Raw genomic sequence first — 25,925 nt, 5'->3', positions numbered from 1 at the left:
GTGGTGCAACTCTCACCATCATCCATCTCCCAAATTTTCTACCTTCCTAAACTGAAACTCTGTCCCCACTAAACACTAACTCCCCATTCCCTCTTCCTACCCCCCACCCCCACCCCTGCCCCTGGCATCTACCAATGTACTTTCTGACTCTGTGAATTTGACTATTCTAGGTACCTCGTATAAGTGGAATCAAACAGGATTTGTTTGCACCTAATGTATACTGGAATGCATTTTTAAGGTTAACTTACATAAACATTTGTCTTTAAAGCTATGCTCAGTTTATTAGACAACTACATTACACATTAAAATACATACTGATATATACATTTGTTAAAAGAATATTTAAGATACAAATCAGAAAACAAAAAGGAATGAGTCAGCACTGCTTTACATACATAAAGAATTCCTTTCCTACCTGAAGGATGGCTTCACTCAACAGGTACTCAATGAGCAGGGAAGATGTGGGGGGCGGGCACTATCCTAGACAATGGGAATACAATCATAAATGGACATGGGCCCTGACCCCAAGGATGGAAATATCATGACGAGTGTCAATTACCAAGTGTCTACCATGTATGAGGTACTGGTCTAGACATATCACAGACATGGCCTCTCAAACTAATCCCGCAAGGCAGATATTATCACTTTACAGATGAGTAGACTGAGGCTCTGAGAAGGTCATTTGTCCAAAGTCACCCAGTTTGCAAAGAAAACTGACTGGAATTCCAAGACTTTTGGCTGCTGGCTCACAAATCTATCCTCTTTCCATTAACTCTACCTTGCTAGACATGCAACATCTTTGTGTCTTAATCATCAGTCTCCCTAGCTTCCCATGCTACCTCTGTACTTCTGACCTGGCCATAGCTCAATATGGCCTGAAGTAAACCCACCTGAAGAAAAAAACTAAGCAAGAGAAACAGAGAACGAAAAACAAATGTTGAAATTTTGTTTTAAAAAAATTTCTGAACAGATGGGGAAAAAAGTCTGGGAAGTGTCTCAAGCTTCAGCAGAGTATGGGACACACATAAGGTGCCTTGCCTTGACTGAAGCTTTCTTGTCTTCAGTCTTTGAGTCTTTATTTTAAATCTTTAGATAAAAAGTAAAAATTCAAAGTCGAACAGAAACAGCAGCATCTACCAGCTCAAGGAGATAGGTAACTTGGAAGAGAGAGTTCTTTTCTGATTAACATTCCAATTCAACTTTGAACTGCCAGTGATTTCTTGGAGCCTTGGTTTCCCTCATTATATACCTACTTCAAATGTATGTACACTCTGCTTTTATGAATATTTTCAATTCACGGTCACTCATTTTATTTGAATTCATTATTTCTCAACAGAAACTGAAGACATATCAATGAGAATACTCATTATGTTGAGTTAAGTTTGAGAAAAGAGTGCTTTGGACATTGTAATAACCTCAACTTCCCATGGGGGAAAAAGAAAACTTTCTAGGTCTAGGCCTGAATAAAGACTAAATACAGGTTTCACTGCTAATCAAAATTACACATGCACAACAAATCCATAATCTCAGTTCATAAAAATAGCTTTAGGCAAAAACTCACAGGTGAAGAAAAACTTCTAATACACTTGAAACTCATATTCTAAGCCACTTGTTCCAAAGATACTTTTGCAAAACTCCTAGCAAACTCTTTAGATTGGGGTGGGCTGGGGGGGTGGAGATTGGTGTTTTGTTTTGTTTTGTTTTACAATTTTTCAGTGTTCCCACTAAATGAAAGATGTTAGGTTGATAGCTATTTCCCTATCTGTCCAGGTGGCATCCAACAACATCTAACTCCATTTAGCAACCACCTACGGTCCCTCCTAATGTTTCACAGTGACAATGTTCATTCAGTGTCATCACACACATGCAACTCCCCAACCCACTCTCCCCGCAAAGCACCAGCTGGGGAAGACAGGTGAACGCAATGCTCTAGGTGAACATAACGCAATGCAGCTCACTCTTGGCTAGACTAGCCCTTGGGTTCAGTAATTTTTTTTTTGACAGCTTCCAAATGTTACTTCACTCAAAAATTCATTTTAAATGTTCTCTCAAGTCCATTAGCAAATGTAATACATAGTGCTATACTGTTTTACTTAAACAATTTTGTCTATGTGTAGACTAAATAGATTTTAAAAATCAAAACACCCATTTCCCAAACATAGTATACAAAAATAGATCTTTACAGGATCCACTTGAAACCCAAGCCTTAAGATACAAACAATTAAGTAGTATTTATAAATAAATGATAATAACAGTAACAACAATGACAAAGGTAGCTAACATTTATATAATACTTGCCATGATCTGGGCCCTGCTCTGAGCATTAGTTATATTAACGCATTCAATCCTCAAAACCACCCTGTGGAGAAGTTCTTGATCTCTCATCATTTCCAAATGAGTCAAGCAAAACATCACAACTTTCTCACCAAGAAAGAGGCAAATAACTACTTAATTATCCTTGCATTTATGGGGAAATGACTATAAATCATTAACTACGATGTAAAATTATTCTCTTAAAAGACAGTACAAAATAAAAAAAGGATATCTTTCTAGCCAGGAAATGTATGTGGGTAAAGTGTCCTACCTACTTTAACACAGAAAATAAAACATTCCATTAAGTAAAACTGTAAAAAAATATAATTTTACCAAGAGTATATTAATATTAAATATAGATTTGCACTTAGAGGTGTGTACATTGATTCTAAAATCATTTTGAAATTCATTAACCACTAAGGTACAAGAGTGGTTCTTTAAGCCCTGACTGTCAAAAACTCCAGACTCTACAGTTCTTTTTACTTATTTTGCTGGATTTCCCCACAAGTCACAGTCTGAGATAATCACAGATGATGCTTTTTCCTTATGTACACCATCACAAATTCAGTTCTGCTTCAAGCACTGGTACTGAAAAGCACTCACTCCGCTCAATTTTCACCACCTACAGAATGCAGCACAGATAACACTCAATAATTTAAATCATAATAGCTCAGGAAAATTTTAAATTAGCAAATGACAAGTAGGTGGATTCGATTTTTAACTTCATTCAATTTGTCAGATTTAAAATACTTTCAATTATTTATTTTTCTCAATCTTTGCAGTAACCATAACACTTACTAATGTTAATTGCTTTGCCTAACTGGTTTTACTGTTGCCTGCATTCTCATTTAATGACCTTTAAATGGTGCTGACAATAATGCTAGCTCTGATCTTTCTAAACCTTTCTTCTGTTAATGAATTAAATCTAATCTATTATGTTCCCCACTATTCCAAGCAGCAGTTCATAAAACAGTGAATTAAAACACATGAAAACTTAAGATCATGCACTTTAATAACACAGTGCCATCTACAGAGTATGTAGCTGGACCTACAGATGGATTTTATTTAGTTTTTAAAGGACTTGATACCTTTTTTTTACAGTTTGTACATTTCATGTTTATAGTGTGAAAGTACATTGGTAATAATTTTCAAAAAGCAAGCAATGATTAAGCAATTTGTTTTCAAAGAAACCCCAGTATCATAAGATGACAACAAGAAAAAAGAACTTTTTAAAATTCCAACTCCAATAATAAGACTATCTCAAAGTAATTTAAATGGTATTAATCATTACACATAACAAAATTTTTTTAAAGCATAACACAAGAATATATAAACATGAGGGAAAAATACTCATGACTAGGTAGGAGGTTTGTGGGTGATTTATATACTCTGTCGTTGTATATTTACGGCTATGTACAAATGCCCTCAGAGTCAAGGACAAACTTTAACCCAGCCTGGATGATTTGGCCCAATGACCTAAATAGTTCCATCAGTCTCTGACCTCCAGCTACAATGGCCTTTTCAGAAGTACCTCATCAATCTTCTTGTTTTGCTCATCACTGTGTTCCCAGGACAGTGCCTAGTACATCACACCACACAGTAGAAATCTGATGAATGAATGAATGAACTGAATTACAGAGCCCACAGAAAAATTTCAAAAATGAGAATTTAAGGCCTTTGGATGTGATTGATTTAGCCAGGTCATATGCAGACTCCTTTCATAGCTATTTGCTTCATATATACTTTGAAAAATACTTGCACACCATTTATTTCATTCGAGTCTCACCATAATTCAAGAGTAGGAGTATAGGGTCTACCACTCCTAAGCCCAAGGGTATTTTAAAGTATATACCATTTCTAGAACATACCACTAAACCAGAAATGCCTAAACAAATTCCATTAGTTGAAATGCCTTTTACAATGTCAAAATGTAAATCTAAACACAATAAAGTATAGCTCTATCCAAAATCTTTAGGAAATAACTAACTCTAGATAGTAAAGCACAAGGTTTTCTCAGCAGCCAAAGGTTACATCAAGGTTCCTCATAGCTAAAAACTTATAAGCCTCCAAGAACCAGCCACATCCCAAGTTGAAGGTACTAAGTTTTAGAACTTCATCTTAACTGTTATTGATTAAAATATCTTTAAGCTTTCTTAAAGTGAAGTGAACTTTATTTATTTCTAAATGCTTAGGTATCGTTAAAAACACCAGTTAGTTATACCACTTGTAGATGTAGTTGAAGAGGCAAACACAGATGAATGCATGGAAGACAAGGCAGAACAGAGAGTACTGAAACATCCTTTTACTTCTTAGAAAGTCCCTTGTATCAAACTGCTTTCAAGTCATTTTGACTTTTGCTCACAAATTAGGGAAAAACACCAATTCTTCTGATTCATCACTATATCTTTCTGAAAAGTTAACTTGATGAGTCAAAGGTTGAAATAGCCTTCTGACCCGCAAAAGAAGCTTCATTTTTGCTACAAATGTCCTTGAATTCAAAATACTCATTCAAAAAGAAAAGTGGTACATGCCTATAATGTGGAAGGTACAATGTAGCTGTGATTTCCAAACTGCTAATGTAAGAATGTATGAGAGGTCCTCTGGAGCCTGAAACCACTCTGAACTCTCACTGTATATCCTTATTAGGCATGGCAAAGGCGCAACCCCTCCATTCCCAGATATTGTCTTCTGGGCTTGCTTTGGTGAAAGGCTAATTCCAAAGCCTTCATCTTCCTTGTTAGAAGACAGTACTTTTCCTGAAATGGTGGCAAGTCCCAATTTTCTCCACGTTCTTTTTAATGTTTTAACGTTTGACTTTGAACAGTGTTCCAGGCACTAGCAACGGCAGGTTAATTACATAAAATGTAACCACACCTTAAGATGAAAGTCCTTCATGGTGCCTACATAAATGGAGGAACTTTTGCCAGACCCCTTCCCTCACAACACTGTGTATTCTGAAACACGATGCAGGCCCACAGGAGTGACTCAAAGAAAGATCAATGGCAAACAGACAAACAAGGGAAGGAATATTTATTAGGCCACCGACCACACATTAGCAGTTTACCCACATTATCTCATTCCTCACAACCACCTTGGGATGTATGAGTCCCATTTTACAAAAGTGGAAACTGAAGCTCCAAAGAGGTTAAATACCTGATCTCAAATCACAGACGTGGAATTATCACCCAGGCTTGAACCCATATCCTTTCCTACCATATGCTAGTTCCCAAAGATGGGAAGATGATGGTAAAAAATACCACTGCCAGAATGCTACCTGTTTACCAAACTCTAACTCTCCCGCCTTTATGGTGACAGCATTTGTGTCCCACAGGGGTCCAGAGAGGCATCTCCCCCTCCCTGCCAACGTGAGGTGCTGGCTGTCCTTCCTGTCTGCCTCTTGGTGGCACTGCCTTGGCCTTTCCAAGGAGCTGAGTCTGTGAGGCCTGCTGCTCTTCCTCAACTCTTCCCTGTCACCATCCACCACCCACAGTGCCACTGCCAGCCTGGCTGCTCCCCCCGCTTCTATTCTCCACTTCTCTTTCTCGTCACCTCAGTCTCCTCACAATTTTCAGGGTTCTTACAAGAGGTAGTAAGATGATTCACGTAATAAATCATCCCAGCACAGCATGAACAAGCAGGCTGTTAGCTCCAGTGCTCACCTGTGTTCATCCACCACTAATGCACATAATGGAAAAGGCCCTGGCTTTGGAACCGGATGGAACTGGGGTCCCAACTCAGGCTCTCTCCACCCGCAGTCAACAGCAAACATCCCTTGTTCTTGGTGTTGTTGGGAAGCTTCAATGTGACACCATGTGGTACCTCACCTGGCACACAGCAGGACCAAGAGATACTGCTTCTCTTCTCCTTCACTGGTTACTAACTTATTTCTTCACCAGCAAAGAGAACCTGAGTTTCTCCTCCCGACTTCTTCCAGGTCCACAGCTGTTCCAGAGAAAACGCTATTTTCCAGGCACTCTCAATTTTACCAATGGTAGTTCTATTCAAGCAGCTTAATTTTTCAAATGACACTGATCAAAAATTTCCAAACAACCACACTGGGGTCATGTAGTAACTTCTACCCTCAAATACCTTTTAAAGTTCTGTTTGGTATCAAAAAGAATTAAAAATCAAAAAAAAAAAGAATTAAAAATCAGAAAACACATGCAGGAGAAACCTCTTGACATGAGATCTCCCTTCTACAGAAAGGAATTATATGACAAATTCTCTCTCTCTGCTCTGAGTGAGGAAACTGACACCTACCACCCAAGGCAATGGTTGCTAGCCCTTAGGGAAACTCCTTTGAGAATCTGATGAAAGCTCTAAACCCTCTGCCCAAAAAAAATGTCAATCTGCACAGAGACACAAAAACTGCCTGGAATTTCAAGAGGGTTAAGGACACTCTGAAACCCACCCATCAACAGCAAAATAAGAGCCCTCGACAAAGAACCTTCTATGATACTCCTTAAACTGGCAAAATCCTCAATTCAGATTTTGTTTCTTTAAGGTGCAATAAATTCAAAAGCCTAGACAAAAACCTCAATAAGATAAAGAAAGAAGTTTTCTCATTCACTCTCCACATCTGGCTCCAATGTCAACTCTTTCTGGCTCAAAACAAAATGCTACAAAATTAACGAGGCTCAAAACCTGAAGAGAAGGTTCTCTCTATGAAGCAAAATGTCAAAACAAAGATGTGTTAGGGTTAGTGAATGTGCTGGGAGGTGAGCAAGGGAAAAGGAGGTAAAAAAATTAAGTATTAAGAACATCTACACATTTTATTTTCCAGTATCATCCTTTTTAACTTTCTATGTCTGTGTATATTCTTAACATGCATTATATATTCGTATAATAGCACATGTGTGCAACATATAAACAGAAATATACATTATTTTTACTGATAGGAGTAAGCAATCACAACAAGTTTGCAGATCCTGTCCTACTAGACAACTTCCAAAATGAGTTTACCTAACAATAATTTCTCCTGGTTAACTCTCCACAAATGGAATTTCCCTTGAAAATAATCACATTAGCCACCTTAAGTTCTTATTCCTGAAATGAGAAGTCAGTTTCAAACTAATGTTGACTAAACAGTAATGCTGAGATTGTTCCACAAGAAGCAGTTCTCCTTTTTGCTTTAAAAGTCTAATTCTCACAGCTCCACATACTCCATATTTTTCTTCCTTAAGTGTAAATAATTCATGTAATGTATTAAAGAAATAATCAACTGAAACACTGGCATACATTTTACACTACACAGTTCTTCCTATAATTATAATAGTTAATATTCTTCAACTCCTACAACATCGTCAGCACTGAGCTAAATGTTACCTGCTTGATGGCACTTAATCTGACCTTACGAAGTGGGTTCCTCTCCCAGTTTTGGAGATAAAAAAACCAGTGCTTGGAAGTCACATGTCTGTGAGTGGACCTAGAATTCGAACCTACGTGTGTGTTACCCCAGAGCCTCCATTCTTACCTCAGAGAGGCCACCTGCCTCCCTCAGGTAATATGTTACATATATTAGGTATATACTATTATTAGGTAATAATATAATATTATACTGTTTAATTAATAAGTTCCTTTATGCATAATTCTACTATAATATAAAAATAAGATCCCTGTTTTGTTTTTATGAAATCTTACAATACAAAAGGTAGAAAAATATTTTTAAGTGGTAAAAGAGAATGTCATTACTGACAAACAAACCGAAGAACTACTTTAGTTAGCCATTTTGTAATATCTAGAAACTTTACTGTTTTTTTTCAAGCACTACAAAATCTAGTTAATATTAAGAACTTACATTATTATAAAAGTTTTAAAGACAAGAGAAAATTTGACCATAAAACACTGCTTTGAAAGTCCATTATAATATCAGATATGCTATTCTCTCTTAAACTATACAAAGAAAGAAAGCCTGGTGATCTGATCAGCCTGTAATTCAGTCCCCAAACACCAGCAGAAAAAAGAAATTTCACTATACTTAATATCTTAACTTCTACAAAATGAAAGTGATGAATCTCCTAAGTAAAAGGAATGTCTGTCATACATAAAATCCACTCCATCCTCTCTCCACAAGATGTCACTTCTGTTTTTAACCTGAAACATGCAGAATTACCAGAGAAGAAAACCACTCTCAGCTTTTTAAGTGAACACTCAGCAATTTGATCCTTTAAAAATAAAAAGTCTTCATTAAACAAGTTTATAATTTTGTGTAGGGCTTCCCTGGTGGCGCAGTGGTTGAGAGTCCACCTGCCGATGCAGGGGACACGGGTTCGAGCCCCGGTCCGGGAAGATCCCACATGCCACAGAGTGGCTAGGCCCGTGAGCCATGGCTGCTGAGCCTGCGCGTCTGGAGCCTGTGCTCTGCAACAGGAGAGGCCACAACAGTGAGAGGCCCGCGTACCGCAAAAAAAAAAAAAAAAAAATTTGTGTAAATTACTAGTTAAAATAAAATCTGCATGGCCTGGGTTTGGGGGGCAAAATTTAATATTTAGAAAGGAAAAATAAATGTCTATAGTGCTATTACTAATAACCTCGATGTTTTCAACTAACAACGTTCATTCATTTACTAACAAATACTTATTGAATACCAACTATGTATGAGGCACTGATCTAGCCCCTAGAGATAAGAGAAACAAGGTTTCTACACCAAAGATTATATTCTCATGGGGGAGGAAAAACAGATAACATACAAGTGAACAAAGATAAAATAATTTCAGATTATAAATATGATGCAAAAAACAACAGAGTGATAGAAACGTCAAAGGAGACTATTTTTAAAAGTGATGAAGGATGGTCCCTAAGAAGGTCCCATTTGTGCTGAAACTTGAAGAATGATACAAAGTCAAGAGAAGAAAGTTCTAAGTAGAAAAGGACCACCTCACCTTAGGAGAGGTTTCATTTGGCACCTTAACATTTTTATGCCCTGGATGGGTTATATCCTGGAGAGACCCATTTTATGATGAATTCTGTTTAAAGCTTACAATATTTATTGGTAAGTATCCAGTGCATCTGCACACACATAAAGCTAACATGATACTCAGGAAAAACGATAATAATAATAATTCCCAATCTTTTGGTCTAAGCCAAAAGCTCTTAACTCTGGGGAAAGAGCAGGAATGGTAGAGCTAAATCTTTGAGAAGTTGATGAAAGCAATGAACTCTATCCTCCAAAAAAAAAAACCAAATGCACCTACACAGAAACTTTACATATAATTTTTGGAGGTTCTTAGAAACTTGAAGCCCATCCACGATGCACACACCCTATCCCCAACGAGAAATCCATGAACCCTAAGTTAAGAACTAAGCAGTAATTATCACACTCAGATGGGACGGATATGAATGCAAGCTGCTTACCCTACTTTTAAATGATTCACGAATCAGGAACGCTTACTCTCATTTTGGCCCACATGAGACTTTGTATGGGAATTTTCTCTATGCTACAGAAACAAACTATTAGGAGATATAGATATAGATATATAAAATTCTCACCTAAAAGTGAATGAAATGCCTCTTCACTACAACTAGTATAATCTTTCACACATGATAACAGTGTCATTTGATACTGGTTTTGCGCAAGATCTTATAATTTCTTCCCCCAAAGAAATATATTACCACATTGCTTCAAAGGCTGCAAAGCTGTATGTTAACACCTATTAACTTACAGATGTTCTTCTGGTTCAAAAGCCAAGCTACGATTATTTTTTTAAAACCATTCACACATACGCACACACTCACACTACAGTTTAGTTGCCTAAGGAATATACATCAATTACAAATGAACTTATTTACAGAACAGAGACAGACTCACGGACATAAAAGGCAAACTTATGGTTACCAAAGAGGAAGACGGGTGGGGGGAGAGGGGATAAAGCAGGAGTTGGGGATTAGCAGACGCAAACTACTATATATAAAATAGATAAATGACAACAAGGTCCTACAAAGAATTATATTCAATATCTTGTAATAAACTATAATGGGAAAGAAAAAAAAGAACATACATCGTTAATCTAAGGTACCAACTAGATCAATGGTTCTTAACTTTTTTGATTCAGACACCCCTTTGAGAATTTGAAAAATGCTATGGAATTATCCCACTTAAAAAATGGACAAATTCATACAAAATGTGCATATAATTTCAGCCTGCTCAATGCATTTCAAATTCATTCAAGGGTTTAAGAATGCCTATACCTACAATACAAGTATATTATGACTGGCTGTTTCTGGGAAGGGGAGCTAATTAGGAAAACCGACTTGGGAGGAAGATTTTTCATTATACATCCTTTTGTATCTTTTGGAATTTGAACTATATAACTGTATTATCTATTCAAAAAACGAATAAGTCAAAAAGCACTACACTAAAAAATGTGGCAGGATACCAATGCAGAAGGTGAAATACCGCCACGTAAAGATGCTTAAAATAACTAGTCTACTAAATTCAACACATTTGCACACTGTTTCTTTGTATTTGGGGGTTGAAAAAGGTTCATGACCTCAAAACTATGCTCTTGTTTCATAATTTTCAGAGAAATCTCCAGTTTCAACTTTTTTGCTAGGAAAATACAAAAAGTCAAATAATAATTTCACATTATTCATATTGTAACTTCTGAAATCCCAGTTAAATGACAACAGTTAGTAATATATTGAATGTGGTACTGCCGCGTCTCTTGATTTTTATTATCATCCCCATTTGACAGACAAGAAAACCAAGCTTTCCAAAGCTAACTCGCTTGCCCCAGGCAACACAGCTAGTGAGCTAGCCAGGACTCTTGCAGGCAACAAAGCCCGTGTACTTCCTCCCATGCGACACCACGGCATAACCTATAAGGAAGACAGTGAACACCAAAATCGAGGACATTATTTCTTAGGAGATCATTCACATTATAAATACAGTTTAGAGCACTAGTCCATTATAAAACTGGGAATTCTATCTGTATGCTCCTTTACACTATACAAAGCAGATAAAGATGAAAGAGACGAATTACCCCATCCAATAATTTTAAAAGCACACAAACTAGTTTTAACTTGGAATTTTTCAAGTCCTTACAAACTGTCACCCTATAAAATAAAAATGTAAGCTGAATCGTAAGCGTAGAGTTAAAAAAACATCAGAGAATTAGTGTTACAGAAATACGTTACCAATCTAAAGGTTTCAACACCAAGGGGCAAAGAGTTTCTGCTGAACAGCACCTCCAGCCATCAAAGTTTTTGGAATGTTTGATACTGACTGTCCAAACTATGAGCAAAATGCTTTAGAAACTTATGATGAATTGTGAGGCTAGCAACAATGATGCCACTTTCATTATAATCCCATTTTCAAAGAGGTGGTAACTTTCAAAAACATCTCACTCAAATCTAAACTTATATAATCGTTTAAAGTTAAAACGAGAAGGAAATATGGCGTGGGTAGAAAACATAAACCACCTAACCAGATACGACTACCCCTAGTAGTTATTATTATTATTGCTATTGTTACTAATGTGTGTGTGTCCATTTGCCTAAGTGTTTATTTTGTCCTTATTCAGCGACTTACCTAGGTAACTGTCCAAGCTTGCTTTATGTCCTGCTGTGCAGGCACCCAGAAAGCATCCAAGTCTTTACTTTCTTATCAAGCACATAAGGCACTCAACCTCTACTGAATTCCCCTTATCAGGAAAATGAGTAAAAGTCCTTCAAGCTCAAAAACTTTAGGACCTTCTGAAAATATTTTCAGAAGTACTTTATGGAGAAAACTCAAATGTCTACATGTCAAGGTCTATCCTGCAATTTCACAATTGCAGGAAAAGCCAGGTCACTCTGATATATTTACACAAAACTACATGCTGGTGTTGCTGTCTACAGAAAAATAACATCATTGATACAAATTTCAAAAACCCACCTATTAGGAAAAGAGCAAAGGAGATGAAACTTTCAGTTTGTTACAGTGCTGCAAGTGAAGAGACTTTTAAAATGCTAAGAAATAATGGCAGTGTTACTTATAAGTCAGTCAAATATACCATGCATATAATAAGCATTCTTATAAGGCAAACACACAAAACAAGTGATTAATGAATACCTAATTTTTGAGCTTTCAAAAATTACATATTAAAAAGATGAGCTACATAATTACTATGTTTACACAATTTCTGTTTTCAAACTCACCTAAAATTAAAGACCTTAAGGACATGTTTTTTCTTTACTCTTTAAAGCAACCCCCAAAATTCAACTACAGTTTATACTGCACCCCCAAATAAAATTATCTTAAACCTTCCAATTCAGTCAAAACAATTCTATAGAAAATTAAATCAATAACTACCCTTTGGCATGCATATATAATTTACTCTGGTTTTTCCTAAGGAAATGGTAAAAAAAAAATTCCTTTTATGTTTTCCTTATATTTCATAAACCACCTCCTAAAGTTGTGAGAAGGCACACAAATAAAAGTCAATCCATTGTAAGGAAAACAAATGTTATTCAACAAACTCTTTACATTCACTATAATAATCAAGAACAAATACACATTTCTAAAGTCTATACATGATTGTACTTCTTTGTTATTCTACAGATATGGAAATCTAATTTATGGAATGCTTCCCGGAATATTTTCCCAGAACGTGCTTATTACACAAGAATCACTTTTAGTCTGTCTGGAATTTAAGCTTGTGGATGTATCTAGTATTATATGATCTTGTTGCTCTCCAATGCTCCTATGCTGGCAAAACATACAAGTTCACAAAAATCATATTCTTGGAGAGCAGAATTCTTGGAAATTTTACAATACTATCAGACTCCACTTAAAATATGAGAAAAGGATATACAAATGGCCAAAAAGCACATGAAAAGATACTCAATGTCACTAATCACTAGGGAAATGCAAATAAAAATCACAATGAAATACTACTTCATACACATTATGATGGCTATTATCGAAAAGAAAAAAAAGGAAAAGAAAATAACAAGTGTCTGTGAGAATGTGGAGAAATTGGAAGAAGCCTTGGGCTCTGCTGGTAGGGATGTAAAATGGTACAGCTGCTGTGGAAAACAGTATGGCAGTTCCTCAAAATTTAAACATATGCTCCAGCAATTCTTCTGGGTATATACCCAAGTGAAAGCAGGGACTCAAAACGATATTTGTACACCCATGTTCTCATAGCAGCGTTATTCACAATCACTGAAAGGTGGAAGGAACTCATGTATCCATTGACAGATGGATAAACAATACATGGCATATATATACATACACACACACACACACACACGCACACACGATGGAATATTATTCAGCCTTAAAAAGAAAAGAAATTCTGACACATGCTACAACATGGATGAATCTTGAGGACATTATGCTAAGTGAAATAAGCCAACCACAAAAGAGACAAACATTGTAGGATTCCCCCTATAGGAGATACCTAGAATAGTCAAATTCAGAGACAGTAGTGGTTGCAAAGAGGTTGGGGGAGGGGTAATGGGGAGTTAGTGTTTAATGGATACAGAGTTTCAGCTGGGAAAGATGAAAAGTCTTAGAGATGAGTGGTGGTGATGGACATACAACAATGTGAATGTACCTAATGCCATGCTTAATGCACACTTAAAAATAGGTAAAATGGTCAATTTTATGTTATACATATATTACAATTTTTTTAAATGAGATAAGAAACAACAAAATATTAAAACATGTGCCAAATTCTTCTCACGCATGCTTCTTTCACTACCCACAAAACCAACACCATGGCTCTGAGTGGTCAGTTAAGTTCTAATTTAAATGTTTACCATGGGCCCCAAGAAATTAATATAACAAAGTTTAAATTTGTTCTAACCCTAAGAAAGTTTAAACTGCTTCCTCAGAATAAAATCCGTTGCCAGATATAGATGCTAATAGCTATTACATGTCTATTTCAGATTAAATAAACTACTAAAGAATCCAATATACCTCCCAACTTTGTATTTCAAGTACAGTTACTTTTATCCCTAGCGAGTTTTTCCTTCATTTTTCTTCCAAAGCCTCATAAAGACTATTTTCATTTTTACCAGCAAAAACTTTAGTCAAAATTTTCTCCCCCCAAACTCATACGAGCTCATCTTCATTAACTGTAGATATATCATCTTTACAGTAATAGTATTCATTTCATGTTTACCAATTTCAAGTATAAACATGGAAATCTCATTTATGAATCTTCCTCCCTTAAAAAAAAATGTTCATACGGGAAAAACAGAAGTTTGAAACATCCTAGGCTACATTTTGAGGATCTTTTCTAGTCACACTCCAGTTTTTCTTTTAATACCTTCCGATTTCACAAATTGTTACAGACAAAAATGTTCACTAACTAACTAGCAACCAAGTTTTTTGATTTCCTCTGAGCCAGTAAAGTGTATTGTATTGTTCACGTCCCCTTTCTCCTCACTCTTTAAGTGTTCAGCAGACAAAAATCTACCTTCAACGGTAGATTCTAATAGCTCCATGCTATAAATGCTATGTTCGGATACATTTCAAACAATGCTTGTTCATAAACATAAAGCAAATAGATAAAAATTAAAAGGAACAAAAAGTACCCACATACTCAAACAAAAGGTAAAAGGTTTAATTTAGAAAAAAAAGTTCTCACATTAATTCCATAAACAATATGATCATCAAATACTTTTTCTATTTGTACTATCTGAAAACAAAAATGCATGTAATCAATTACTGACCATTTTTTCTCAATTTTAAAAAATGAATTATTTCAAACATCATTTTCTATATGTAAGTTAATGGCACCATCTCCTCTACTAGGTCTACCTCCTGTGATTAAATCTGTACAATTTGTAGTTGTCACTGCATACGATGTATACATCTAAATGTCAACAGAAGACAATAAGAAAAACACAGACCCAGACCTCATAAAGTTTCTGTGGCATTCAGTTTTTCTACTTATCAATGTGAGAGATTCTCTGATAATAAGTTTATTTTCATTTGTCCATGGCTATTTATATTAAATTGAACCCTTTAAAAGGGGGAATGGGTGTATCACACACCAATAACTTCAACATGTCGGAAACCTCCCATCTCTTCAATTTGCAACACGGAATTTTAACAAATATGGAACTCTACAAAAACGAAAATTATATACAGATTCAAAAAGATCAATTGAAAAGGAATCCATCACCTGGTCATGAGCCTTACCTTTTAGCAGCGGCAGAGGTGTTAACTCAATAGGCTTGCCTTGAGACCTAAACTGTGAGGAACTTTGCGACCTCTTCTGTCTGGCTTTTCTGACGGACTTCCGAGAAAATCCGTCTACTTTATCCACTGATGGAGGAGTAGTTGGTGCTGAGGACATATCCCTACTGAAAAGAAAGAAGTATCATCAACACATTCCCGAGGTAGAAGCATTCAAGTGAGTTACTCAAATTCTAAAATTCCCATACACTGTTTTTGAAAATGGGAGTATGTTTAAAAGAAAGCAAATAAAATCAATTAAAAGCAGTCACATGTTCAATGGGAAAACAGAAAAACTTGGTGGAAAACAGAATATAAGTACTATATAAGCAATACTGTAATGCTAATGCATTGTGCTACTCCCACTACGATATGCATTAAAGATGTTCATTTAGGGCTTCCCTGGTGGCGCAGTGGTTGAGAGTCCACTTGCCGATGCAGGGGACACGGGTTTGTGCCCCGGTCTGGGAAGATCCCACATGCCATGGAGCAGCTAGGCCTGTGAGCCATGGCTGCTGAGCCTGCGCGTCCGGAGCCTGTGCTCCGCAACGGGAGAGGCCACAACAGTGAGAGGCCCGCGTACCGCAAAACAAACAAACAAACAAACAAACAAAAAGATGTTCATTTATACTTGAACATGTACTCATTTTATAACTGCACAGCTCTTCTCATCTTGAGATCCAGAAGTAACTGAGGAACTATTCTACAGCTACAAAATTTCCATCCAAACATTTTCCCAAGATAGTTAATATTATGAATGGGCTCTAGAGTTGAAACTCTTATGGTACTTCAAGAATCTACACCACTGTATCACAGCCAGGTGAAATTTACAATTTCTCAACTACCAAGACATGACTTTTAATGCAATGTGCTGTGTTAGCTATGATAAACTACACCACACCACAAAGGAGGACAAGCTAGGTTACTTTAAACAGAACACATAAAAGGCATAATTAAAATCATTTCAAAGAAGTCTTCTTTTTGAATGAAGCCATCTGAAGTTACTAAAGCTTAATAAACAAAACTATGATGAAATGGTACACCAAAGTTGAAATAAAAACAAATTCACAGCCTACTTAGACAACCAAGTTGAGTTCCCTTGAAGTTCATCATCAAATATTAATTTTCATTCTATCAAACTAATGGAACTGAACAGTTATTTGGGATTTTTTTTAACATTCTCAAATCATTAAAATGAAGGCTATTTCCTAAAAGTAACAAGGATTAAGCTCAGTTTCATTCACCAATTTAAACAGATGCCATCATTTCTATGGCACTGAGGCTCCATGCTCCATGGAAGATTAATGGCAGACTTGAATAGAAATAACGCACATGGGGGAAATGCTGAAATGCAATTACTCACCTGTCATTCCAATACATAACATAAGTGTTTTTTAACCTCTAAAAGAGTTAAGGAGTTTTTTCCTGAACGTGTGAGAATAAAAAGTTACCTGGATTAGCTGGATTCTGACAAAGTAAAAATAATAAAAACATAAACAAAAAACAAACAAAACCATATGATGTTGAGGTTTGGAATTTTGAAGTCCTGTTTGGTACTCTTTTTTAAAAAAGTTTTTAACAATCTAATTTAGCCTTAAATAAAATGTGACAGATAAAAAGGAATTGCAAACCATGAATGATTATAGAAGAAGTAAGATGACTTAAAAATTTATAATAACTGCATCTGCAAGAAGCTCCACATCACATTTGTATGTTGTAAATTTAGGGGCTGCTTTTCCAATCTGGTATGTGAATTATTTAGACTACATTTAACCCTCACAACACAAGATTTCCATAAATCCTGTTCCTCCTCCACTCTTTTTGTCTCTCCTTTATTCTTTATCTCCCATCTCTAAAGATGATTTACTGGTAGCAAAAACAAATTCTGTTTTAATCATTTGCCCGCGGCCCAGGATAAACGTCAAGGATCTCAACCCTAAAGCGCTGCAGAATTGAACGTGCAGTAGCAGCGGGTCCGTACAAAGCCCGGGGAAACAGGTTTCGCCGTGGGCTAGGACGCCCGAAGCTTTATCATCCTCTAAGCATTGGGCACGGGGCATTTCCAAGGCACAGGATAACCCAAAGCGGGTACTGGGGTGGAGGAGAAAGACAGAGAAAAGGTTGGTCTGTAGGGATGCTCACATACTCCGTTTGCTCCCACCCACCCCACCCCACCCCGTGCCACCCCAAGCCCTGGAGAAGATAAGCTGCTACAGAATCCTTCTCACTACACCAATCCCCCTTTCCTCCCCCCCGCCCCCGTCAGTGGATAAAGGGGGACAAGAATACGCCTCCAATGCCGGAAGGTGGAGAAAAAGGGGGGTGGAGGGCAGAGTGAATGAAAGGCATCATCAGAAGCATTTGCAGGTAAATCAGACAAGTGGGACCGGCGCTCCCTCTCCCGCACCTCACCCCATCGCACCCCTCGCCGGCCCAGGCCAGGCCTTCCCCAGGTCGGTGCCCCGCAGGTTCCCCAGGAGGTCGGGTAGAAGGCAGGAAAGGAGGAAAGGAAGCAGACGAGCCGCGGTGCTGGAGGGACGAAGTTACCTTGAAGCTTCTGGAGAAGAATCCGAAGATGATCTGTGGTTTCGGAGGGGCGGGAGACGGGAGAGAGGGCCGCAGCGGGGGCGGGTGGCGGGACCGGGGCGTGCGGGGGGAGGTCCGGACAGCGGCAGGGAGCCCGGGGCGACGGCTGTCCGGCGCGGCGTCCCTCCGGTTCCGCGGCAGCGGCGCCTCTAGGCCTCACGGCCGGACCTGAACCTCAGCGCTCCGGCGGCGGCGGCGGCGGCGGCCTCACGATCCTCCCCCGCGGGCCCGTCCCATCAAATCGGCACCGACCCCGCTGCGGCTCCGCCGGTGGCTCCTCGCTCACATTCCCGGCGGGCGGCGCCTCTGCTCGTTGCCCCGGACCCGGCGGCTGCAGCGACGACGAGGGGAGGGGGGAAGGGAGGGAGGAAGACTGGATCCGCAGAGGCAGCAGGAGGAGAAGGAAGGAGAAGAAGGACCCGCTGGGGCTGGAGCCGCCGCTGCCAGAGCCGCCGTTCAGTGCCCGCGGTGAGTCCCCGTCAATGCCCCTTTCTCTCTCCTATTGTCAATATCACCGGGCAGCTGAGTCCATGGCACACTCGCAACCGAACCTTCTGGCCAGCAGCGCCCGCCTCCAGCGCCCACTCACTGGAGGCTTCAAACGGGAAGCGAGGCTTCATTGGCCGGCGTCCGCCTTCACTCCCTTGTCAGCATGTTGGGCTGAGACCCGATCGGGGATTGGCGGCGGGGGGGCGGAGAAACAGGAGGGTGGGAAGAGAGGAGGCTGAGGATTGGGCTGAGGCGAGAGGGACCCGGATGCAACCGCGATCTCCGGCCGCGCTGCCGCCGCTTCCGCCAGGCGGTAGGGTAGGCTGAAGTGGGGATCCGCTGCCGCCGCCAGGCCTGAGCCGAGCTCCTTAAACCCGGAGGGGTGCGCGTGACATCAGTGCGATGGGTTTCCGCGCTGTGCGGATCCTCTGGGCGGCGGTCGTCTGCAACCTGAGGATTCCAAGGGCAAGGGTCGGCTAAGGGTGGGGGCGTCCCTGGCCCTTGATTCCGCCCCTTTCAGCGGCGAGGCTAGCCCTTCTGGACTCGAGGAATCCCATTCGGACGGGAACCAGCGCCGCATAGAAAGAAAGAAAGGCAGCCTGTGCGCCGCTGCCTTTGTAGATGGGCCCCTCGCAGCCCGGGGCTGTAAAGCCCCCAGCAGTCGCTCTCCGCTCCACCTTGTGGGAGGCCTGGCACGGAAATCTGAACCCCTGGGGCCCGGCCAAGGGTTGGGTATCGCTTCGAATTCTCTCTCGCCTAGTCTCCTTTTCCCTAAACCTCTGTTTTGAATATCAGCTCCCTGGAGCTCCTGCAAGCCTGGTTGGGGCCAGTTCAGTGTAACTTGTGCAGGTGGGAACGCGGTCTCCACGCTCTGTGATCATTTATTGAGATAATCTCTTGGGCCCACCCGCTGTACAGAGCGCAGGGAAACCCAGCTTCAAACTGCGGGAGCTTGGGAGCTCTTCACTGGCAAGTTGGATCCGAAACAGTTTATGGAGAAGGCTTCACTTAACTCTAGCTAGAACAAGTGATAAAATATTTAGAGATATGTTTGCATCCTTAGTGAGTCCTAGGCCAAGTGGTGCATTTCCAGAGAATATTCTTGGACTCTTGCTCTATTTGAGTGGATTCTACGTATGTCTTTTGAGAGGGTTTAAAAAAAAAGAAAGGAAGGAAGAAAGAAATTCTTAATGCTTAGTACAAAAAATAACGTTTATAATCCTTCAACCCAGAGATAACCACTGTTAGCATTTTGGTGTACTTCTGTCCAGTATTTTTTTTCTTTAAAATTGTGTATTCCGTTCTGTAGTTTTTCCCCTTCGCATTATATCATGTTTTCTATACAGTTAGGAAATAGAACTATATATAAATAAAACTGTAACATATATACAACTGACAATAACAAAAATATGCATTGTTATTTCTCTTGTTTGTGTTATTTAGCACTCAAGTGTTGCAAACTTCTATGCATGCAAATGGGTCTTGAATGGGTCTTTTTTTGTGCCATTAAAATTTTTTTTAATTTCTGTTTTGAACTGAAATGGGAAACAGGAAAAGATGGTGCTCTTATATGGAAGCAGGCTTCCTCTACTGACTCCAGGTGATTGGTCACTGTATAGATAGTGTCTGTGTTTGCTCTGAAAAGTTCACCTCCCCTAGGCCTTACAAAACTGGCTAGAATACCAGTCTCCTTCCCACCTTCAAGAAACTTACATTTCCACATCTCAGTTTCCCATACCAGTCTTCGTGAAAAGTTCAGTGCCCCAGCCATGCAGAACTTGTTTGCTCAATTTCTGATTAAGGGTAAATGCAGAATTCAAACCAAGGAAGATTTTAAAGCCAACTCAATTTCCCTTGGCAACAATTGAATTGTCCAAGAGTAGTGCACGTTTGAAATGCTCACAGCTGTTGCTTAGAACATTTCACATTTTGTAGAGTGGGGATTTTGCTTGCAAATTATGAATCTGTAAAGATGATTCATTTCAAAACTCTTTCACTTTCTGTAAAATGGCTGAGTAACTGAAATGAGTAGGTCTTTTTAAATGGAAACATCCTTGCCTATGTGAGAGATTTTTCCTTGGACCAACAGTTTCTAAAGGAGGTCCATGCGATGCATCCCAGGGGTATGTATATTCCAGGAAGGATGCAAGTCAGTCTATTTGGGATGCAGGAGAAGAAAATATGAGGACATCTATTTATGCTTAGTTCTAATCGAAAAAGAAAAATATTTTATATAATATTTTATATACATAATGAGGGACCCAGCCCATGGAATGGTCTCTTGGCCCATAACATCGTAGGAGATGTCCTCAAGGAAAAGTGGGAGTTACCCATTTCCAGGGGTTGGCAGTGGTGGTCCCACCCAGTCAGTCCTTGTCAACATGTAATGACTTATTGTGGTTTGCTAGGTTAAAGAGGACTTACTGATTATCTAGGTTTAATTAAACTAACCCATAGAAAATGGGCAAGTTAGTTTACCAGAGTCCTTTGCAAAGAAACCACAGGAAAATAAGCAAATGGTGGAATTGACACTTCTCCCAGTATCAGGTTTTTTGACAGCACATTTCAAAATTAACGATCCAATAAATCCAATCAAATTTTGGCTTAAAAAATATCAAATTCATCAAGATTATTTGAATGTGGATTTATATCCACTGTTATTAACAATGAACTTCAGGGCTTCCCTGGTGGCGCAGTGGTTGAGAGTCCGCCTGCCGATGCAGGGGACACGGGTTCGTGCCCCAGTCTGGGAAGATCCCACATGCCGCGGAGTGGCTAGGCCCGTAAGCCGTGGCCGCTGAGCCTGCGCGTCCGGAGCCTGTGCTCCGCAACGGGAGAGGCCACAACAGTGAGAGGCCCGCGTACCGCAAAACAAACAAACAAAAAAACAATGAACTTCATCCTGAGCATATATTATAATTGAGTTATAAGCTAATGATGATATATACTTTACAAATAAATATACATATGTTTGGTTAAGAATTACTCCCCAAAAATACACTGATCGGAATGAATGATCAAAAAAGTTTGCAGACTGCTACTCCAGATAATACAAAAAGAAATACATTATAGCCATCTGGGAAGCCATTATCAAGTGACAAAACACTGTCCATTGCTATCAGATGAAAGCATTCACTTCCCAGAGATCAAGGCTGAGCTTATCATGAACCTACTGGCAGACTGGCCATGTGATGAGACTGGAAGACATAGTAGACTATCAAATGGTAGCTGACTGGTGAACTAAAGAAGGGATAAGATAATAAGCAGCAGTATCATCAAAACAATTATCAACCAGTATAGGAGGAAAAGACCTATGCTGATAAGACGACATCATCAGAGGTAGACTAGCCCAATTTGTGAGTGCGGGTGGAGGGTACATTAAACTGGTTGTGAGCTGAGAGGGAAGAATAATGAAAAAGCCTGAGACAAGAGCTGCTCTCTTAGGAAAAGCAATGAAAGATTACATACACAGCTAGTGTAGACAAGGGACTTTGGTGTTATATTTCTTCGAGCCACATTTATCTACACAGGTAACACCCTCAGCAGTGACATTTTCTTGGGTCGCAATTTAAAGAGTACAGTTGCATTTTCAGATGTGCCTCAAAAGTCATAGGTCATGCATGGCTTTCCATGTGATTAATGTGTATAATTATAGCTTGAGATTTAAAATGTTTAGGCGCTCCAGTTCCATTCCTAGCAGTGAGAGATCCTCGGTCACTAGTGGATCAAGGCAGGAACAGGGACCCCATGTCACTGATGGGGAAGGAAAATGGACCAAAAAAAAAAGGGAGGGGGAGGAGAAAGCCAGCTTCAAGTGCACTTTATTTCACATAGGATAAAACACAAAATAATGCACCACAAGCAATAATTTTCCTGGTAAAATAGTCAACTTATACAATTAAATGAATTAAAGTTATAACTAATTATAAGCATAATGATGAGAACACAGACTCTAGAATTAGATATACCCAAGGTGGAATCCCAGCTCTGAGAGCCAGGAGCTGGGGCAAATTTTTCACTCCTCACAGCCTGGGATTCCTGGCCTCTAAATGAGCAGAATAACACTTCCTAACTCATAGGATGGTCATCAGATTTAAATGAGGTTATGCACTTACTATAGTGCCTGGCACATGTTAACTGCTAAGTAAATACTAGTTATTACCATAATCATCTACTTTCTTCACATTTTAATACTTTTATCCACTTAGAAATTTTTCTTTAAGTTTTGTCTTTTTTTTTCCCCTCAAAATTATATTCCGGAATACCCCTCTGTGACAGGAAGAAAACAAGGAGCAAGGAAATGAGAGGCATGCCTTTCAATCCACTTCCACACTAAATGATCAAGTGCGTGTAGGAGCGTTCATTAGCAATAACAGGGATTTGCATTTTACAATATCCATATACTTTTGAAAGTAAAAGAAAAAAATGGTCATTTGACTTAACATCACTTCAAAGCTTTATATTCATTTCTAATTTATACACCTTTAAGAGAGGCTTAAACTATTTTGCTCTAAGCTTACCTATTTCTCTTTCTCACTGCAACCTTCAGAACGGCACTAGGACTGAGTCCTAGCCCCACCTTAATAATGCCCTAGCCTTGGTGTGGTGGGTATCTGCTTCCCACGCATCCCCACTTTCCCTTTGAGGACCACACTCCTCACTTCATGTGATCCTGGTGGGACTGTTAACCAAGAGTGATGGGTTATCTCTCTTGGATCCAAGGGGATCGCTTGGATCTTCCACAAAATTTGCTCTGTGAAAGCTGGGAGAGAGATGCCTCTCTTCCTTTTGGATAATAAACCATAGAAATGATGTAAGCTGGAGCTACTTATGATCATCTCCCTCCCTCTCCTCCATCCCGGAGGAAGCCAATACTCTGGGAAAAACGTTGGCAAATGCTGAGTTTTAAGAACATGATTGGAGCTGCTGGATTCAGCTATGTTGGAAGCTAGTTTCTGTTGTGTGACCCAGTGAATTCCGTTTTTTGTTTAAGCCACTTTGGAGTCGAATGTCTATAACCTACACCAAAAAATATCCTGACTAATAAGGCATGGCCAAGTCACTAAACCTCTCCAAACCTCAGTTTACTCTTAGGCCCTGAATCTGGGGTTTTCTACTGGTTGAACTAAATGAAATCTTTAGGTGAAATCTAATCCTAAGCATGAAAGAAAACCATTTAAAGTGATCCTGCTAGAAATTCTTTCCTAATGTAATTTATCAAGGCGAATTTATTTGTTGGGTTTTATTTTAAGACTCAAGGCAGATATTCTTAAGAATTGCACCTACAGAGTTAAGTTCCCCTAGAATACACTTACATGAGGAGAGACGGTGAAGTGACTTACCAAACACGAAAATAAGCTTTATTCTTAGCAAACTGCTGCTTTTCACTAGGTCATTTTTACTGTGTCACTTACAACACCAACGCCATATTTTAGAAAGTGCAGCCTATGACTGAATATTGCATCTAAGGTTCTTATCTATCTATCATAAAGAGCAAACATTGCTTTTAACATATCAATAAAATTGGGTAAAACCTATGAACATAAGGTAAATCACTGCTAAAATGTTCTCAAGGGGCAAGACAACCAAAAGAGGGTGAGAACTTAAATTTGAATACACTGTTATTAAAACAAGCAAGCAAGCAACAACAACAACAAAAAAAAACCAATAAGGACAATATACCCAATCTCGTATGGTGCTGGTAATAATAACTGCAAACATGTGCACAGCAATTTAGCTCACTTTCCTATGCAATACTTAATTTGAACCTTAATTCTGTAGATACATATTATTTCCATTTTATTTATTTTCTTATTTATATAAGAAAAGTGAGTATCAGGGAAGTTTTCCAGTGCCACACAGCTAGTAACTAGTAGAACCACAATTTGTTCTTCCAAGGGACAGTCCTCTTCACACTGTACCAAGTTACCTCTATTTTTAAATCCTTGTTTGCTAATGATATGGCCAAGTAATTGAATATGAGGCTACTCTTTTCTCCATCTTACAGAAGGAAAGACTAATAAGATACAGAATTTAAATGTCTTATACAATGTCATAAAGAAGAAAAAAAAAGCATAAACGATGGGCCAAGTCTTCCATCATCATCAACGTGAACTCCCACTCTATAAGCCAGGAACAATGGCAGACATTTTACATGTATTCTCTTAATTCTTAAAATAACCTGTTAATGTAAGTAATTTTATCCCATTTTACAGGTGCAGAAACTAAGATACAGAAAGCTTATTTTCTTTTCAAAGGTCATACAGCTAGTAAGTGGCAGAATTTGGGCAGGAGTTAAGACTAGAAGACAGGCACTGAAATTCAAAACTGTTTTACTGCCTGTCCCCCCTGGGAAATGGTCTATACAATCTGGTTTGTATATAGTGCTGTGTAGAATATGTAGAAAGCATGAAACCTTTCTAGCTCATTTCCCTTGATATTTAAGCCTTTTTCCAAAATAACAAAGAAGCCCCATTATGTCTTTGGTGAGAAGCACACTTTGCTGGTGGAGTTAGGTTGCAGTGTGGATCCAAATCAACCTTCTTGTTGTTGAAGAGATTTGTTTTGGAAAACTTAGTCTTAAAGAGCTTTGAAACAGGGATAATGGCAGCAGTCACCTGTAGTATTTGAAAATGTTCTGTCTGGTGGGTTTCAAAGTCAAGAAAGCTTATGTTCTTGGGACTTCCCTGGAGATTCAGTGGTTAAGACTCTGCACTTCCACTGCAGGGAGTGCAGGTTTGATCCCTGGTTGGGGAACTAGGATCCTGCGTACCATGCGGTGCGGCCAAAAAAACCAAACCAAAACAAAACAAACTTCTATTCTCAGATTTGGATGGTTAGTGACCCGGTTAACAAACCAGTTGGCAACTGGAACAAACTATTTGTGAAAAAGTATTTTTGAAGAACAAGCGTTGGAAGAGACTCATTCAAAGTATAAAATTCCAGCTCTCTTGACCTTTAGAGGAAAAAAGTTATAATTAACTAAAAGTCACTGGCTTCAAAGGCAAATGGGAGCAAGTGCTCAGCTTCAAGACAAATCATCATGATCATCATGGTGAGTACATTTCAATAAGCCTTTCAAACACTTAATATCAGAGAACTTTCCTCACCAAATTTTCATTATTTCACTTAATCATTCCCTCATGCATTCATTCCAAACATTTAAGTAACTACTCTGTGCTCTGGGAAAATTCAAATATGAATAAGACATAATAAGTACTATCACTCCAGTGTATTACAAGATGTTATGATCAAGAGCTAATTATTATGGGAGCCCAGAGCCCAGTGTAATACCTTGTGACCAGGAGGGGGAAATGGAAAAAAAAAATTTAAAGGAAAAAGAGGGCATGATATATAAGCTGAACCT

The 25,925-nt window shown here is 39.0% G+C and overlaps 1 protein-coding gene across 5 annotated transcripts in view; it reads right to left on the bottom strand.

Annotated features, from left to right (window-relative positions):
* The window catches only part of PPP2R5E (protein phosphatase 2 regulatory subunit B'epsilon), a 204,166-nt gene that overhangs the window by 135,548 nt on the left and 42,693 nt on the right, over nt 1–25,925 (bottom strand). For 3 of the 5 annotated variants that reach the window (XM_079912188.1, XM_079912191.1, XM_079912192.1), the window contains exons 1-2: nt 18,032–18,158; nt 15,449–15,612 (exon numbers count right to left, since the gene is read on the bottom strand). In XM_079912188.1, coding sequence (XP_079768314.1) covers nt 15,449–15,605 — 157 coding nt within the window. In that variant the 5' untranslated portion in view covers nt 15,606–15,612; nt 18,032–18,158. Of the gene's footprint in view, nt 1–15,448; nt 15,613–18,031; nt 18,161–25,925 lie in introns of those variants that run through there. The other 2 variants (XM_079912190.1, XM_079912189.1) reach the window with 2 other exon arrangements.

Source organism: Stenella coeruleoalba, assembly GCF_951394435.1.
Source record: "Stenella coeruleoalba genome assembly, chromosome: 2".
In the NCBI taxonomy this organism is placed as follows: domain Eukaryota; kingdom Metazoa; phylum Chordata; class Mammalia; order Artiodactyla; family Delphinidae; genus Stenella; species Stenella coeruleoalba.
The sequence above is the reverse complement of the archived record's forward strand: the minus strand, read 5'-3'. Positions and strand labels throughout refer to the sequence as shown.